A 19,088-nucleotide genomic window follows, 5' to 3' on the forward strand; every position below is an offset into this window, starting at 1 on the left:
AGTCTATAATATTGAATTTTGTCACAATATTCTAACTTTCTGACATACTGAATTTTGGGTTTTTACTAGCCATAATCATCAAAATCAAAAGCAAGAAATGGTTGAAATATATCACTTTGTGTGTAATAAATCAATACTGCCACAATAGTTTATAGTGGATCTATACTGCCACAATAGTTTATAGTGGATCTATACTGCCACAATAGTGGATAGTGGATCTATACTGCCACCATAGTGGATCTATACTGCCACAATAGTAGATAGTGGATCTATACTGCCACAATAGTAGATAGTGGATCTATACTGCCACCATAGTGGATATGTAGTTGCAAGAGAGATTTAATGAACAATTAAAGCATGAAAATGAGGATTCACTTTATTAGGTACTCCACTCAGGTGAGCCCAATTACCTAATTTTAAATTTGAAGACATTGTATAAAAACGGCAGGGTAAAAAAGTGAATATACTTCCCATACAAACTGATCAGAAGCTAGGAGCTTCTGGTCCATGAGCTTTGTTTAAATAATGTAGTCAGCTCCATAGACTTACTGGGACAACTACTTGAAGGCAAGCGAACGCACCATGATGTACATAGGAGAACAGATGAACAGGGAGAAGTGGAGCTATTTTGCAGCATTGCTGCCAGTAAAGGACACCATTGAGGTAAGTACATTTTAAACATACACCCCAGACACTGCTATTTTAAGCTTCCCGAACTTGTTCTTTAATTATGAAGGTAAGTCATAAGCATTTTGTTTACATTTTGTATCACAGCTCAGGGAAATTGGGTACACGCCCAATGTTTGAATTTTATATTGCAGTTTAGAAAAATATTAATCTTAATTAGTCTTAATTAGAGCAGAAGTCTTGACATAATAATAATAATGTCATTTTCTACTCACTGCTCCATATTTTTTGTTTATTTAAAGAAAAAGAGAAGGAGGAGGATGCACCATTATCAACAGAAGCTACAGAGGAAAAGGTCCAACCAGCTGTGGTGCTAAATGGGAAAGAAGAGGATCAGCCTGCTCAGGAGGAAACTGTTCAGAAAGTTACAGAAACCCCCAAAGGGAAAACTGAGACGGTGCCCAATGCCTCTCCGGAGGGATCCCCTACTAAATCCCCCTCCAAAAAGAAGAAGAAGTTCCGTACTCCCTCGTTTCTAAAGAAAGGAAAAAAGAAGGAAAAGGAGAAGGCTGAGTCTTGATCTCCATGTCTTCGAAGACTGATGCCTGATGTAGGGGTATGCCCATTCTCCTTCACTTCCTGAACCATGGCAGTGACGGCTCTGTTCTGTACTCACAATGGAGACAAAGGTCTGATGGGGGGGAGGGGGAAACTCATTCCGGAAGAGGATTTTTCTATCTAGGGGATTGGAACAGCCTGCACCGGTACAGCTCAGTTACTGCGCTGACATTTGGGACCACCTGCTTAGAAAAACAATGACATTTTTATATTTGTCTTACACTGTAGTAGGCTTCTTTTCAACATCTCTCTACCACAACATTTTTGGATTTTTGTGGTTTGTTTCAAAGTTTTATCATTATTTTTTTGAGTATTTAAGAGTGAAATGTGCTTACTTTAGTCATGTGGCAGTGAAGAGGGTTGCATAATGGTTGTTGAATGCCTGCCGTTATTTAAATGACATCATAGGTGGGATTAATGAGAATCAGACCCTCTGTGATCAGTGAATTGTCTGGTCTCTAATACATTCATTGATCAATCCTCTATTGCTATTTAATGTTATTTTAAATGCATTTTCTAGTACATATTTTCTCTTGGCGTTGTCAGTAATTCTTTTTAGTTATAGCACTTATGGACTGGATGTGCATACACCTACACAGGGGTACAGCTAACCTGTATAGTACTCAGCTGGCTAATATGAAATAGAAAAGTAATAGCTCTATTATGATGTGTTGACAGAAAAGCATGATGCCTGTTAAGGTGAGGAGCAGAGTACAGTTAGGCCTAATAGTTCAATATGGTTTCAGGGTGAAAACATTTATCTGAAATGGGGTGTGTACAGCGAAAATAGACAGATCTTTTAGGAAACTTTGAGCAAATTTCTTGAAAACCTTTGAAGCACCCTTTAGCTCCAGCCTGAGAGTGGTAAACCCAAATCTTAAAGCAACACTGTCATTGCACTAAACATTTGGTAACATCCCTGTAAAGCAAGATACTGTTGGGGGAATTCACTAAAGTGATTACAACACTTTTCTAGCAGCATGGTCTCTTTACTGTGGCCTGCGGCTGCAACAGGTTCTGATGGAATTACTGCCAGTTTGCAGATAATAAAATAATAATTTCACCTTTTTTTCAGGTAAAAAAATGTGCATTTATTTTTTTTTCCTGGAGCCTGCAAAGCATTTCATCCATGATTAGTAGATCGCGGGTACAATTCCAGGCTCCTGCAGCCACTGCCTACAGCTGTACCTTTGTATGACCTTTCTGTTTGAAAGCTGTAGGAAGTGTCAAGATGGGACTTGGAGTCCATTCATTCACAGATCCCTGCAAATGAATGACACAACTGTGTGGGTGGAACCCTGCACAGCTGCACTGTTTAAAAATTGTGACAACGGGTGCAGGAAGGGGGGGGGCAGGGGGTGTTACATGTTACTCCCTAAATACAGGGTGAACCTATCCTTTAAGACCAGCTCTGAGTTTGAATACAGAGAGACACCAAAGCTCAGAGCTGGGCATATGTGCTGGTGCCAACTTTCTGCACAGGGACTCATGGCTGCTAGGATGCCAGCAGCCACCAGCTTCCTAGCAACTGATGACTCATCCCCAGCCCCATTCATGTGATGACTGGGAGATTCCCCAGTCGACAGCTGAAAGTAATTAAAAGGGGTTGGCATGGCAATATCGTCGATCTTTGGACAATGTTGTCACAAACATCCCCGCCCCTTTGTTTACTTCAGATGTTAGCTGCGGAATCTCCTGGTTGGCAGTTGAATGGGAATGAGTCATCCATTGCTTGATGTTGTTGGCTCCAAGGAGCTTAACATGCATTGAGGATGGAGTATCTGCTATATAGGCTACCCCAACCTCAGTGCTGCCCCCCTTAATGGCTTCATGTTCCAAATCCCCAAACAGGTGCCCAAATCTGTCAGCCGCAACAACATTTGTCTGTGGAGGAGAAAGGGAATTCAAAAGTGTCTTATGACACCCTTTATGAATTCCTTAGTGTATACTATTGTGCCCTGTGTCCACTACCTTCCCTCCATTCCAGTGTTGCAGCCTCCACCAGTCTCGGACAGTGTGAGGTGCCTGCGTCCCCTGCTGTGTGCCGAGGTTCAGTCCGATTCCTACAGCACTACAGAACAAAGCAGTTATGTAGGGGTCAGAGGAAGGAAACACGGACGGGAACATAGGGATCCGACACACCTGGAAGTGTCAAATGCCAAAGAGACTAGCAGGGGCTGCAGCTCTGGCCACAGGTATATATTGTCTTGTTTTGAAGGGAATTCTTTTTGCCAGAAGTTTAGTGCAACAACAAAGTCACCTTAATAGTAGGTGCCAATTGATTCCTGCTAACATGTTTGTTTGAAAGGCAGACATTACCAATGAGATCAGTGTTAATGCCTCCAAGCCTGGAGGTGAATGATGCTTTATACCCCACTCAAAACATTTCTTAGTTTTGGATAAAGTGGAAGGATTAGAACTAATGTCATCTGTTTATTGTGGTCTGTGTTCCCATTTAGAAGTTGACAGGTGTCAGATAAAACAAAAAGTAAGTGGAATTAAAAGTTCAGATCAAATTCAGAAGGATCAGCAGATTTTTTTCGGTCATGCCCCTTCGAACAGAAGCCAGCCAAATGCCTGCCATACCCACGGGCCGAATGCCGGCAGGTCTCTATTCAAGCGGCTGATGACCCCCAATATTCGGCCCATGTGTATGGCCCTTTAGAATATCAGGATTTCATTGTTTTCTGTGTCCATGAAGCAGATTTCCCCCCCACTACCTGTCCAGCTAACGGGTGTCAGACAGAATAGGAACAGAACAGAAATCTTCTGTATGGGAACAAAAGATAGCATTTAAAGTCTGACAGACATTTTAATGCTTCCCAGTTATATCAAAGAACTTAATGTTTATGTAAATCCTAACAATTAACTTCTCTTATTTGCACCCTTTTGGTCTGTTAAATGTACCTTTCAAAATCTTTAATTGTATCTTTTTTATGAGTTAAAAAATACCTGTTGATCCTGACAGAGATTTTGAGAGCTGATAACTTATTTTGATTTGTGCCTGTGCTGGCTGCTACCAATAAAATTGTTCTCAGCTGTCTCTGAGGACTACAGAACCACACCCCTATATGTTATGGACAGTAGGAGAGAGTCAGTGTTCTGTAGTTGTTTCTTATTTCTGTTGTCCTGATACAGAAGGAAGAGTGAGTGTTGTCACCCTAGGACAGTGGTTAAAACTAAGGCCCTGGGGCCAGATGTGTCCATTTGCTCGCCTCTCTCCAGGTCTTGGGGCACTGTTCCATCCACAACTGACACTAATGATGGGGCACTATTCCTCCCACTGATACCAAATGATGGGGGGGCTATTCCTCCCACTGCTATCAACAATGGGACACTCATTTTCCCACTGATACCAACAAAAAAACACTTTTCCTTCCACTAAAACCAATAAAGGGGCAAATGGCAAGATAACCAGATTCAAAAAAGGGAGAAAAGCTTAAAAGAAAAAATGTAGGACTGGGTGGCTATAATATATACATTTTTTCTCTTGGGTTTGCATACACTTAAACAATCATTTTGGCTGGAGTTGGGCTTAAGGGTTTCAAGACAGCTGCTTAAAACTTGATGGAATAATTACAAATATTAGATGCACACTTTGCTATTTAGACTAAGGTTTACCAACTGAAGCCTGTGTAGACCTATCTAATGGCAGCCAGTAAAAAAATATCTTTTACTCACCTAACATCAGGACCCTGAGATGTTTGTAGGTGTGAATCACTCAACACATCAAAAAAAAGCTCCTTACCTCTTTTTAAATAAGCTTTCTAATTAAGAATCCATGCTTCAGTTTTGTGAATAGTACAACAAAATGTCAATGGATACCAATATGATGCTTGTACAAAAGGGAATTAAAGAACAGCACAACTTAAATTTACTGATCAACAGTCTCCGTAAGCATTTTGTGAAATTTCTGGCAACAGGAAAAGAACAAATATATAAAAAAAATCTGTGTCACCAGCAGTTTGCCCAATCTGCTCTTGCAATCGTGGTCAAAGATTTAAAATACACTCATATAGTGTTTTTATTTATCATGTTTTCATAGTTATCTAAATCCCTTACCACCCAACCCTGGCATTACTTCAACAAGGTCTTTATGCTCAGGGGCGGGAAGGACCTGTTGACCACGTGACCAGTGTGACTCATCAGGAGCTGGTCCAGTCTGACAGTCATTGTGCTGGGATCGTGCACTGAACGTGCAATTAGCACAGAAAGCACTGCCGCCCATGGACGCATATGTGCAGTGTGTGGACGTTAAAGCCCACCCCTTTGTCGCCACACACATGCACATACCTCCCAAATTTTGAGATGAGAACAAGGGATACCTATTAGCAAAAGTATGTAGCATAGGACACACACCCCGCCACGCCCCCTAAAACGAGAATTCTACCAAAAAAAATAAATAATTAGTTTGCTTTTTTTTCCCACTACTATTTCTTAAAACTGGGTTATAAAATTTTACAAATGCAGCAATTTAGAAATTGGATGAAAGGTTTAGCACCGGGAAACACTTTTTGAAAGTTAAATAGTGTATTTTATATATAACTATATAGATCAGACCAAAGTGAGGGACAAATGAAGAGGAAAGAGGGACAGAGGGACACTGTTTCAAATCAGGGACAGTCCCTCGAAATCGGAGACAGTTGAGAGCTATAAGTGTCCATTCACACTACCGCGACTTGTCAGCCTGACAAGTCGCGGTCCGTGCAGTGCTACTTCGGGGCGACCTCGAAGCGACTTGCATAGACATTCATTATATGAAGTCCGTGCAAGTCGCGCCGAAGTCGCGGTGCACGCGACTTCACAGGTCGCCCTCGAAGTCGGAGCGACCTAGTGTGAACCGGCACTAAATGCGTTATGTGGGCAGCAAGCGGTTAAAAACAAAACATTCCTCTCCTATTTTTTAGCAAAAAACAAAACAAAAATCTAGTCTAGTTCAGCAGTCATATAAGCTACTATCTGTTTAGAAGGACGGGTATGATTGTGTAATCGCTTGTTATGTTAATACCACTGTGCATGCGGTTTAATACCCAGTGGGTTCTTTAAGAGGGGCAACGGGAAAAAAAAGGCCTGGTCTTAAAACACTACCTTGCTGCTGATGGACCTAAGGCTCTTCTTCACCCTCATAAGAGAAAACAGATGGGACAGGTAAACATCTACCCCTTGTTCTACTGAAGTGTAAAGGGGCCCTTTCCCCTTAACCTACATTCACCCTATTGTAAAAATGTAAAATAAAAAATAACATGGAGTCCACAAGAAAGTCATCCTCTAATTATTTCTTCTATATATAGAATGCATTGTAAAACATACATTGGCTTTTCTGGTAGAGAAGAAGAAAGAAAGTTCTCCAAAAGGGACACAGACAGCAATAAAAATACAAGAAAAGTTCTAACCCTACCTCCCTCTATCAAAAACTTAAAAATAAAAATTTGGCTGGAGTTAATTTTTGGAATCAAGACATGGGTTCATTCTATCTTTCACTCCACTTTACCCAAATTTGCAAATACATTGGAACTCCAGGCAAATCTTAATCATGCAGTTAAGTTGTGGCTGTCAAAATCACTCAACCAATGGTTTTGGCTAGTAGAGATTTTGCAGTAGAGATTGAGGATCTGGCTCTGCTGTCTGTTAGAGAAGCTTAGATCACAAAATTAGAAAATCCATTGCCACATGCAACTGTAATTTTTTTCTTTTGTCTGCTGTTCAATTTTAATTAAAGTAGAACTAAAGGCAAAACATTTTACCTTAATTGTACAGTACACAGTCTTGATATCCATAGACCCATAGTATCCTCAGGTGATATTTTGGATAGCGTAAGGGGGGAGGCAGGGCCGTCTTTAATATTGATTGGACCCTGGGAAAATATTTTCTTGGGCCCTCCCAAATCCACTTATCCAATATTTGCAGGCAGTGCAAGCTCAAGGGGCAGCTTCTTTGGGCCGCACAACAATGACTGGGCCCAGGGCAGCTGCCCCTTTTTCCCTGTGCTAAAGACGGCCCTGGGGAAGGGGTTTGCCATCTGTGTCCCACTTGGGAGTTCTCCTATCACTTCCTGTCCCATAGCCAAAACAGGAAGTGCGAGGAAATCCCTCTGAAGTGAGGGAATTCCCGATTGTCACCAAAACAAGTGTTTCCCATTGGAAGATTTCCCCTCCTTTTCTCTGTTTTGATGACATTCCAAAATTTGAAATTTTCTTTTACTTTTGGTGATAATAAACATGACAAATATAGAGTGGCTATCCCTAACGGAGACACAGTGATAAATAAAAACCTGACAGATGTTCTAATTCTTCCCCACTCTATCAAAACTAGAAAAAGAAAAGCTTTGCCTTTAGTTATACTTGACATGAGGCTCCAGATGTTTAAATGTGCTGCATTAAGTTACATAGGAAATACGTTCTGCTTGCTGTATTCTGACATGTCAATATATTAACGGATTCATTCACAAAATGCAGATAAAAATCTACAATACGCATGCTAAAAAGAATTGAAATGTGCTAACATGCATGCATCTGGTATGAACAAGCACTAAATGAAGGATCGATCAAATCACTGTGGGTATTTTACCCAGTATAAGGTGAAAAGGCATTTTTTTCTTCTCCGATTGCTTCCTGGTTTTCATCGATCAGCAATACTAATCTGGATTATACAAGAGCACTTGGAACTGTGTGGTCCTATAGATTGCTGCAGGTCCTGAAATCAGACCTAGTCTATGCTGATCCCTTATTAAAAGACCAGTGAGGTCGCTTTCACATCAATGCACTAAATTCCACCAATCCGTCACTTGTCTGCAGTGTCATGCAAATACAAAAATGTGGGCGTCTATTATAAAGTACCACATATTAAGTCCAATAAACCTGTCTTACTGTTCATGATCTACAATTTAATGTTTATTTCTCCGGCTATACTATAGAATTATGCAATCATTCAAAATTTCTCCTCCTCTACGCATAAAGCATGGGGAAAAGCGTATTACTGCACATACAAACCTGCATCCCTACCTGTAAAAATGCTGTGCGAGTATAAACGTATGCAACAATGTTTGTCATAAATGCGCGTTACTGCATGAGCATTGGGGAAAGGAGCTAAAGTTTCATTTCAGATGCCAAGTCATTAAGGAAAATATCTTTCTTTGGACCGGACTGTCATCTCATTTTTCTTCAGCTACATTAAACTTCTAAAACGTAGGCCTATTTACGTGTTCGTCCATGGCCATACTCCGTATGTCTGTGGTGGGTGTGGCCAGGTGTTGGCAAATAGCTATGACAGGCTGACACTGCTGCGGCATGTAATCACACAAGGAATGCTTACATGAGGTTGGGACGCAGGCTATTGCATTAGGGTGTACGTATATATATATATGTATATATATATATATATATATATATATATATATACATTCTTAAGTAAATGTTAACAATTATTTTATAATGTATTACATTTTTGAATGTTTTAATACATTTAGCATGTTATGGCAGAGCCAGTCAGGGGGACATCTTTCCCACCTCCCTGCCAGTAGATGGAGCCATAATCTAATGTGCATGGCAGGGGCATTTTATGAAACCTGTAGGCCTGTCTGCAAGATCATAATTTGGGCCCTTATGCAAAACAAAAACAAAAAAAACAATGTGCGGCGTGTGCAGCGTGCTGCGGGAAAAGTTGTGCGTTGTTTTCTGGGGCTGTAGGTAGCACCCCATGATTACATAGTACAGCAAAGATGACCGATAATTGAAGGGTTAATTGTCTGAATACCTGAAATATGACAGAAACTCTGATTAGAAACAAAGAGGAGGTGGAGAGTGAGGGAGAGGGGAGATAGGAATAGGGGGAGAGAGGGTTGATGGGGGGGGGGGTGAGAGAGAAGGGGGGTTTTCAGTATGTGTGCTACTCACAATCCTGGCCCCCTTAGGCTCAGGTAGCCGAGATCTAGAGCTGCTGTGTGCTCTATATTTAAATCTGCCACCTTTACAGAATGCCCTTTCACAGCAGCATGTGCAAGCCAGGGGGTGGAATGTGGGGGGAGCAGACATTGCAGGTATATGAAGGGAGGTGGAGCAGAATCAGCCTTCTCCATCCTGTTGGTAAAACACACTGTACTGGGCTTGGACGATCGAATCGGCATGGCACAGTGAAACCCACCCCCCCCCCCCCCTTCAGCTTACAGGCACCCCTGGCCGGCAAGGCAGATGATGTAGCGGATCTAGCACTGCTGTTAAAATAGGATGGAATACTCATGGTTGCACATTGGATGGTGCACTGGATGTCACTGGTGATAAGGGTGTGCCCAGGCACATCCGTCGCACCCCATGCACACGCTTATGGGGTAGGGGCAAATCAGCGGCCCTGTGCACAGAAAGTTTGCATTCAGGGCCGCTCATCTGTCCCTAAATGCGGGTACTCGCTCTGTGTGCAATTACATGAAGACAGATTCGGAACTTGTCATTGATTTGTACAGGCCGAGCGCCCGCAACTGATCGCAAATACCTGACCTTATCCACCCAAGATATACGCTGATCTGCGTGGTGTATGGCCCTAGACGGACATGTGAAGGAGGCCTTATACAATTGTTTTATAAATGTTTTGAAATTGTTTGGTAAGCCATTTAGGTAAGGTTTACTGGTCTTTTAAGCAAATACATCTTCTATTGCACTTGTACTACTGGCCCTCAGGCGTTCTTCATGAAAGTAACTACTATCTGAACATGGTTCTTCACATCATAACACGGTAAATAAAATACTAAGAACACTAGATAATAGTCACCACAAACTTTATTTTAGAGTTATAAATATAATCTATATGAAATGTAATGATTATTAGGGTTCTGGTTCTCTCTTTACTTATTTTATATCTCTTCAGCTTAGAATTTTGGGACCAAATAGGATCCATTATGGTGGAATCCCACTAAACTCACACATTCTCTCCTACCACTGCAATGTATCTTTAGAATCAATTTACAAATACATGCACGTGACCAATTCAGTTTGGTGCTCCAATGTACAAGCTTTGAAAATTACTGCCAAGTTCAACGTATGATGTTGGATAACCATGTAGATTTCCTACCCACAGGGTGTCCTTTGTCTCCACAAAGCAGAGATAACCATTCTGTGGACTGAAACCAATGTCATCTATTACTGCCTTCAAGGCCAAGTTCGCCTTTTCTAGAAAAAAACCTATGCAGTCCCGGGGCCCCAGTAGTTTTTTTAAAACTGGTGCAGCTTTGTAAAATGTTCAAAAATTATGTTGTCATACCTGTAGGCCATTTGGGCCCCTCCAGAAGCCCGGCTGAAACATTCCCAATTAGCAATCCCCATGACCTCCCTTGTTGCTAGGAATTAAAAACCTTTGGACACGCAGAGCTTGTTTACACTAGTGGTGCTGAGGAGCAATTGGCTGTGGATTGCTCTTCAGAGGGCGTTTGATAGGGGTGAGGATGCATTATGTTGGCTAAAAATTTGCACCATTAAACCCATTATGTGGTCAGATTAATGGGTCATGGTCAGTGGGTGTTTCACCCACAAGCACGACTGGAGGGGGGAAATATTTGCTGCACCACAATGCAAACCTAAGCAGCTCTGGCATGTGTACAACAATGTCCACTGCCTACGCAGCTTAAGGGGGGTGTGATTGGGGGTAGGTAAAAACGTTCTACTTTTTTTTAAAAAAATACATACATATTTAAAAAAAATACAAAATTTCTACTCCAAAGCTAAACATCTTCTAGGATGACTGATAGCTACCTCCATGGCCTGACTCAAGAAGCATTCGATAGCTCTGTGAAGGATACTATGCTGGTTCAATGAACTAGTATGTGGGAGATGAGTAAGGGCATGGCTGTTACCATCAATTTTTAAAATTCTTTGGATGTTGGAAATTTTCCGGTCCGCTTTGTAGTAAATTTTTTATTATTGGTTTCACTCTCAAAATGGCTGCCTCTGTTTTGTCTAAACTTTTTGGGTACAATTCACATTGACGTGCACTGCACCTAGCATCTTCAATCTCAGGGGGTTTGTAGTAATCCCTAGCCTAGATTTGCCTTACTCATGAGAATCTGATACAAGTTACTCAACGTCTTTCTCTGTGCTCAGTGGCTGAGCAAAATAGGCTGTGTGTCCTACTACTGCTGTATGCTGTGTGTCTTACTACTGCTGTATGCGCAACCTCAACTGCCCTTTGTCTGAATGAGCCCACTAACATTATATTGTGTCTTGTATTCCACCTGGGAAGTGTGATGTCTGACAATCGTAATAATGGTGTTCTTTATTGTATCCTTTATGTATATAAATCTCCACAAATAACATTAGCAGTTATTGTGATGTCTATAGACAATGTATATATTACTTCTTCTACTGCACGGGCTTCTCTCGCTTTCTTCATCCACTGGAGCCTCTCTTTACGGCTGTACCTGCAAATAAACTGAATTCACAATAGAATGCTATATGATAATGTGTCTTGTTTTACTTTTTTTTAGTTTTCTCTCAGAGGCATGACTGTTCATAGCATTCCAAGCCACCTCTATGAAGGTAAATGAAGATATAGGAAGGACTTCTAAGACATACTGTATACCAGGAATAAAAGTCTGTGGACATCTTGACAATTACGAGTGTAACAGTCAACTGAACATCCCATTTCAACACCATAGGCATTAATATTAAGGCTTATAAAATTAAGGAATCGCGCTAAAATTGGTCTGGCCAATTACATCATAGATTAACTTATTTCAGACAAAACCTCTCAATGGAAATGCATAGTACAGGTCAAAAAACATGCAGCATCAGCAATAGAATAAGGCTGTATAGTCCACTCTCAGCTCAAAAATTCTACAACTGTTCATATGGATTGATGCGATGAGAGATTTCCACCCTGGTGAGTATTAGGATGACATAAAACAACTTTGTGAATCCCTCCACCACATAGAGCCTCTTACCAGAGGAGGAAAGGTGATGCGCAGTGAGTAGTTGAGGACTACTACCACCTATATCCAGCACAGCAGCTCCGGTACAATCAGCCACAGGGAGTACACCACCACAGATTAGCCTCCAAACAGACTGTATTAGATTGGATCAACTCTCATCAGGTAAATATGCAGTGGGGAATAAAAAACGGGGCAAGCCCATAGCGTGATGCCGCTAAAATCACAATTTTATTGTAATATATACAAGTTGCACTCACCCACAGGTGAACAAAAAAAGCCTGTAGCTGCTAGGAAACACCAAGAGCGGAGCGGGCACTTCCGGTTTCCGGGTGTGACGAATGACGTGGGTTCGGCTCCTCCCGAAGCTTTTCGTCAATAGGACGTTGTCAAGGGGGCGTAACCAACGTCTGCATCACACCTCTTTAAATAGCCTAAATTAGGCTGCCCCCTTCTCATTGTGGCTCCCATCTTCTGGGAATGTGAAGTATGACTGAGGGATTGTGTGCCCATTACTACATGCTATGACTGTGTTCATAGCATTTCAAGCAACCTCTATGAAGGTAAATGAAGATATAGGAAGGACTTCTAAGACATGCAATATACCAGGAATAAAAGTCTGTGGCCACCTTGACAATTACGAGTGTAACAGTCAACTGAACATCCCATTTCAACACCATAGGCATTCATATTAGGCTGCCCCCTTCTCATTGTGTCTCCCTTGTTCTGGGAATGGGAAGTATGACTGAGGGATTTTGTGCCCAGTATTCAGTAGGGTTGAGGAAAGGGCTCTAGGAGGGGATTGCTCAACTACGTGCTTTATTTTATGTACTTGTTAACAATCGTGTGACTGAGACACCTAAATTCTTTATATAGGTGTGGCTTCACTGGGGCAAAAACTGAACCAGAGCCCCAACTATCCACCATATGGTTAATGTACACTTAAAGTGATACTAAACAGAGAAGTGTTTATTGCCATAAATCATTCACATAAATCATATACTGTATGAGAATGCTGCATAGAGGGCGACGACTGTGCTATACAATCCCAGCCTGCAGTGGGAACACAGAGAAGATGGAAGGGACAGCTGAAGAGGCAGGATCAACCAGGTATATTTTACACTACACAAAATGAATGCTTTTGCGGCTTTGTGAGTATGAAAACACTGTTATACAGCATGTACAGTGCCTTGAAAAAGTATTCATACCCCTTGAAATTTTCCACATTTTGTCATGTTACAACCACAAATGTAAATGTATTTTGGGATGGAATGGGATTTTAGGTGAAAGACCAACACAAAGTGGCACATAATTGTGAATTGGAAGCAAAATGATTTTCAAAAATGTTTACAAATAAATATGTGAAAAGTGTGGCATGCATTTGTGTTCAGCCCCCCTAAATCAATACTTTGTAGAACCACCTTTCGCTGCAATTACAGCTGCAAGTGTTTTGGGGTATGTCTCTACCAGCTTTGCACATCTAGAGAGTGAAACTTTTGCCCATTCTTCTTTGCAATTTAGTTCAAGCTCAGTCAGATTGAATGGAGAGCGTCTGTGAACAGCAATTTTCAACTCTTGCCACAGATTCTCAATTGGATTTAGGTCTGGACTTTGATTGGGCCATTCTAACACATGAACATGCTTTGAACTGAACCACGTCATTGTAGCTCTGGCTGTATGTTTAGGGTCATTGTCCTGCTGGACAGTGAACCTCTGTCCCAGTCTCAAGTCTTTTGGAGACTCTACCAGGTTTTCTTCCAAGATTTCCCTGTATTTGGCTCCATCCGTCTTCCCATCAACTCCCACCATTTTTCCTGTCCCTGCTGAAGAAAAACATTCCCACAACATGATGCTGCCACCACCATATTTCACGTGGGGATGGTGTGTTCAGAGTGATGTGCAGTGTTAGTTTTCCACCATACATAGCGTTTTGATTTTAGGCCACAAGGTTCAATTTTGGTCTCATCTGACCAGAGCACCTTCTTTCACATGTTTGCTGTGTCCCCCACATGGCTTCTCGCAAACTGCAAACGGAACTTCTTATGGCTTTCTTTCAACAATGGCTTTCTTCTTGCCGCTCTTCCATAAAGGCAGATTTGTGGAGTGCACGACTAATAGTTGTCCTGTGGCCAGATTCTCCCACCTGAGCTGTGGATCTCTGCAGCTCCTCCATAGTTACCATGGGCCTCTTGGCAGCTTCTCTGATTAATGCTCTCTTTACCCAGCCTGTCAGTTTAGGTGGACAGCCTTGGTAGGTTTACAGTTGTGCCATACTCTTTTCATTTTCGTATGATGGATTGAACAGTGCTTCATGAGATGTTCAAAGCTTGGGAATTTTTTTTTTTTTTTACCCTAACCCTGCTTTAAACTTTTCCACAACGTTATCCCTGACCTGTCTGATGTGTTCCTTGGCCGTCATGATTTGTTCACTAAGGTTCTCTAACAAACCTCTGAGGGCTTCACACAACAGCTATTTTTATACTGAGATTAAATTACACACAGGTGGATTCTATTTACTAATTAGGTGACTTGTGAAGGCAATTAGTTCCACTAGATTTTAGTTAAGGGAAAAAGGGGGCTGAATACAAATGCATGCCACACTTTTCAGATATTTATTTGTAAAATATTTTGAAAACCATTTATCATTTTCCTTCTACTTCACAATTGTGGGCCACTTTGGGTTGGCCTATCACATAGAATCCCCCAAAAAAATACATTTACGTTTTTGGTTGTCTGGGTTTAATGACCCTTTAAAGCACACAAACACAAGTTATATCCTGTGTGCTGGTATGTGCTTCAGTGCATTGCAATCTACTTTTCACCATGAATTCTCCAACAAAGTTGAACTCCAGCCTTACCTTTAAGCCTTGTTCACACTGTTAGTTTTTTTCGTTCAACCCAGCGGGCTGAATGAAAAAAAAACCTGACAGCTCAGGAGGAGCCGCTGTACTAACTATCCTATGTTAGTGCAACCATCTCCCCTGCTGTTCTATTGTGTTCTGACAGGGGGACTTGGCTGAGAACGTGAATGGGAGCGGCGTGGCAGACCTCTTTTGGTCATGCCCATTAGTCAGAAGGTTCTGTCAGACCGGCTGCCGTACACACAGACCAAATGTTGCCGCCCGACATTTGGCCCATGTGTACTAGGCTTAAGTCTTGCAAAGCTGTATAGATGCCTCTCCTGTACTGAAAATGTTTAGTCTAATTTCACAGCACACTGTGAGCTTTAGAATCTGCAGTAAGACAGTTGGAGACCACTTCATTTTCAGTATCATCTAACTCCCTAACCTGACTCCCAAACCTGACAGCCCCTGGCCCGCACATTACTTTTTTTCTTTTTTGCTGCAACACGGATTAGGCTGGGGCTGAGACTAAGCCAGAGTAGGTCACATGTCCTGTGATACCGCCTCAGCTTTTTCAGCCCCACCCTCCAGGTCATGAAAACGGAATGGAGCCGTCAGTTAGAAATCTGATCCGCCCACCAACGCCTTTGGGCAGATAAGTACATTTTCAGGGAAAGAAATACAGCAAAATGTATTTTAGTGCACACAAACACAATATAATACCAAATTTATTGGTAAAATATAAACTATGATGTTTCGTTGAGTAAACAGATACCAAACATGTTATAACTCAAAATTGCACGTGTGTATGTGAAATGGCAACAAACTACAGTACCTAAAGTTTGTTAATAGCTGATGCTTTACAATCTTTAACAGGTTATCAGTGTTGAGCTAATTGTTGAAAATGATACCGCTCTCATAGTATTATAAGCAGCAAGAAGGTGAATCCGAATTTAATTGATGATCCTACATGGCCGAGCAAAGGGTACCCCACAAGAGACAAAAGGCTTGGGTAGATCAAAATGGCTGTCATAATCCTAGATTGGGCAGCAGGGACAACCTTTACGGCTAAAGTCAATGGTACACTTGATCTTAGGCAAAAGACAGGGAAGCAATAATGCAGTGACAGAAGGTGCTAGGGTAGATCTCGTTCCTTGTGAGGACTTCGCCTCTAACCCAATAGAAGCAAGTAGGTGAAGCCAAATTTATTCTACGATCCTACAAGGACCAAAAGGCTTGGGGTGATCAAAGTGGCTCTCAACATTTTTGCTGGGCAGCAGGGACATCCCCCTAAGGGTTAAAGTTGATACTACACTTGATGTTAGCAAAAGAGGCTGAGAAGTGACACAGTGACATAAAGAGGGAAGTAGTGTAGACTGCACTTTTGTTCCCTTTGGGGACTAATGCCTCGTACACACGCAACGATTATCGGCCGACCGATCGTCCGACTTTTGTCCAGAGTTGTGTTTTGTTGGTTGGAATGTGCTCTAGACTGCACACAAATTTTCTCGGCCAACAAAAATCTACTTCAGAAGTGATGTCATGTGCTGGTTTACTTTCCATGTGTTTTTTCTTCTCTGAGCATGCCCAGTCTTGCTCATCAGATTTTTGTCTGCCGAAATCTGTACTGACTGACGGAAAATCGGCCGTTGTGTTGACGGCCAACAAAAATTTTATAGCCTGCACACCAGATTTTTTTCGGTCGAAAAGTCGGAGTCGGTTGTCGAAAGCATCATACTAACAAGCAGAAAATCGGCCGATCGGGCGTTGGCCGAAAATTCCCGGCCAATAATCGATGCGTGTGTACGGGGCATAAGCCTTTAATCCAAAAGCCCAATTTAATCAACAATCCTAAGGCCCATCAGAGGTTACCCCACAAGGTGAATTTAAATTGTAACTAAAGGCATTTTTTCATGTTTTGGATAGAGTGGAGAGAGATTAGAAGACCTGTCAGATTTGTGTTGCCGTCTGTGTCCCCATCAGGAATATTCCCCCTCTGTTTTCCTGTTTACCGCTATAACAAAAAGTGAAAGAGAAAATCTCAAATTTTGGGCTTTCACAAGAACAGGAAAATTGAATGGGGACACTAGTTCTGGCAACAACCAAGGATTTTTTCACTTTAGAGAGATTCACCTTCAATTCCTATTTTACCTATGGGATTCAGATGGCAACAAAAAACTAGCTCAAAAAACTATAATCCTCCCTTGCTTTATCCACAATGAAAAAAAAATAAAGGTACAAAACTTCCCCTTTCAGACCTACTTCTCCAACAGCTGAATGACAGCCACCACCGGAAAGTGAGAACCGGCTTACCCTGCACTCTGCATCACATGCCAGAATTCTGGCCATAAGTCATTTTATATGAATAACAATTAATTAATGTGCGCTGCCCCAAGTGCGAATAAAACTAAACTACTTCGCTGCTGCAACCACTAAATGTGTTCACACATCAATGCAATTGAAAATAAAAATTGTGTTTGCGCTGCTAAAAAACCAACACTACTAAGAAGTGTCAAAAGTAATTACGAAATAAATATACACAATTATGATAAAATGATGATAGTATATCACAGTGATTCTAAGTAAATTAAATGAATCCAGGTAATGTGGTATAAACAATTCATAAATCTAAAAACATATGTAAAAATACTTCAATACATCCAGTCTGATAAGAGTGAGAAATCCCAACTAACAATATTACTTGTGCAAAAAACAAACCACAAATAAAGAATATAAAGTTCCCAAATGTGCTTACATAGACAAGGGCTCATTGTCATGCTGAAATTCTTTTCATTTGCACTTGGCTGTGCTTTTTGTTTTGAGGTATTTTTGATACTCTGTTTTGTATGCTTTATACATAAATCAATATAAATAATTTTCCAAAAAAAGTTCCCAAAAGTCTAAATAATAGTGATTAGATCAGTATCTTCAATTATAATGTCTCTTCGCCCTCATAAACGTTTTAATCCACCACACATGAATAGTGTTCCTCTACCACTCTAATTACTTGCTCACATTGTTTGTGGACCCATAAATACATACAGGTCAACAACGTTTGAAAGGTAACAATATATAATGCAATGATCCTCCAAATTTGGTCATCCGCCCAGATCCATTCAGTGTTTAAGGGTAGCTATAGATGGACAGATCCATTGGGAGATGCTGCTATCTGTTGCTACCCTAACTATTGAATGGTTCCGGGCTGATGATTGAATCTGGAAGATCAAGATGCATTATACACTGCTCAAAAAAAAATTAAAGGAACACGTTGAAAACACACCAGATCTCAATGGGGAAAAATATCATGCTGGCTATCTATACGGATATGGACTGGGTAATGTGTTAGGGATAAAAGAATAACACATTGTTTGATGGAAATTAAAATTATCAACCTAGAGGGCTGAATTCAAAGCCCAAAATCAAAGTGAAAAAATTATGCAGCAGGCTAGTCCATTTTGCTGAAATTTCATTGCAGCAACTCAAAATGGTACTCAGTAGTTTGTATGGCCCCCATGTGCTTGTATGCATGCCTGACAACGTCCGGGCATGCTCCTAATGAGACAACAGGTAGTGTCCTGGGTTATTTCCTCCCAGATCTGTCCAGGGCATCACTGAGCTCCTGAACAGACTGAGTGGTGTCGGATGGACCGAAACATAATGTCCCTTAGGTGTTCTATTGGCTTTAAGTCAGAGGAGCGTGGGTACCAATGGTATCAATTCCTTCATCCTCCAGGAACTGGCTGCATACTCTCACCACATGAGGCCAGGAATTGTCGTGCACCAGGAGGAACCCAGGACCCAATGCACCAGCATAGGGTCTGACAAGGGGTCTAAGGATTTTATCCAGATACCTAATGGCAGTCAGGGTGCCATTGTCTACCCTGTAAAGGTCTGTGCGTCCCTCCATGGATATGCCTCCCCTGACCATTACTGACCCACCACCAAATTGGTCATGCTGAACGATGTTACAGGCAGCATAAAGTTCTCCATGGCTTCTCCAGACCCTTTCACGTCTGTCACATGTGCTCAGGGTGAACCTGCTGTCATCTGTGAAAAGCACAGGGTGCCAGTGGCAGACCTAACAATTCTGA

At 41.5% G+C, this 19,088-nt stretch overlaps 1 protein-coding gene across 1 annotated transcript in view; it reads left to right on the forward strand.

The window, feature by feature from the left end:
- The window catches only part of ADD2 (adducin 2), a 140,165-nt gene extending 138,394 nt beyond the window's left edge, over window positions 1–1,771 (forward strand). Inside the window, exon 17 of the mRNA XM_082257181.1 lies at window positions 930–1,771. Coding sequence (XP_082113307.1) covers window positions 930–1,207 — 278 coding nt within the window. The 3' untranslated portion in view covers window positions 1,208–1,771. The remainder of the gene's footprint in view (window positions 1–929) is intronic.
- The last annotated feature ends 17,317 nt before the right edge of the window (window positions 1,772–19,088 follow it).

This window comes from Pelophylax lessonae (genome assembly GCF_965119305.1).
Source record: "Pelophylax lessonae genome assembly, chromosome: 4".
Classification (NCBI taxonomy): domain Eukaryota; kingdom Metazoa; phylum Chordata; class Amphibia; order Anura; family Ranidae; genus Pelophylax; species Pelophylax lessonae.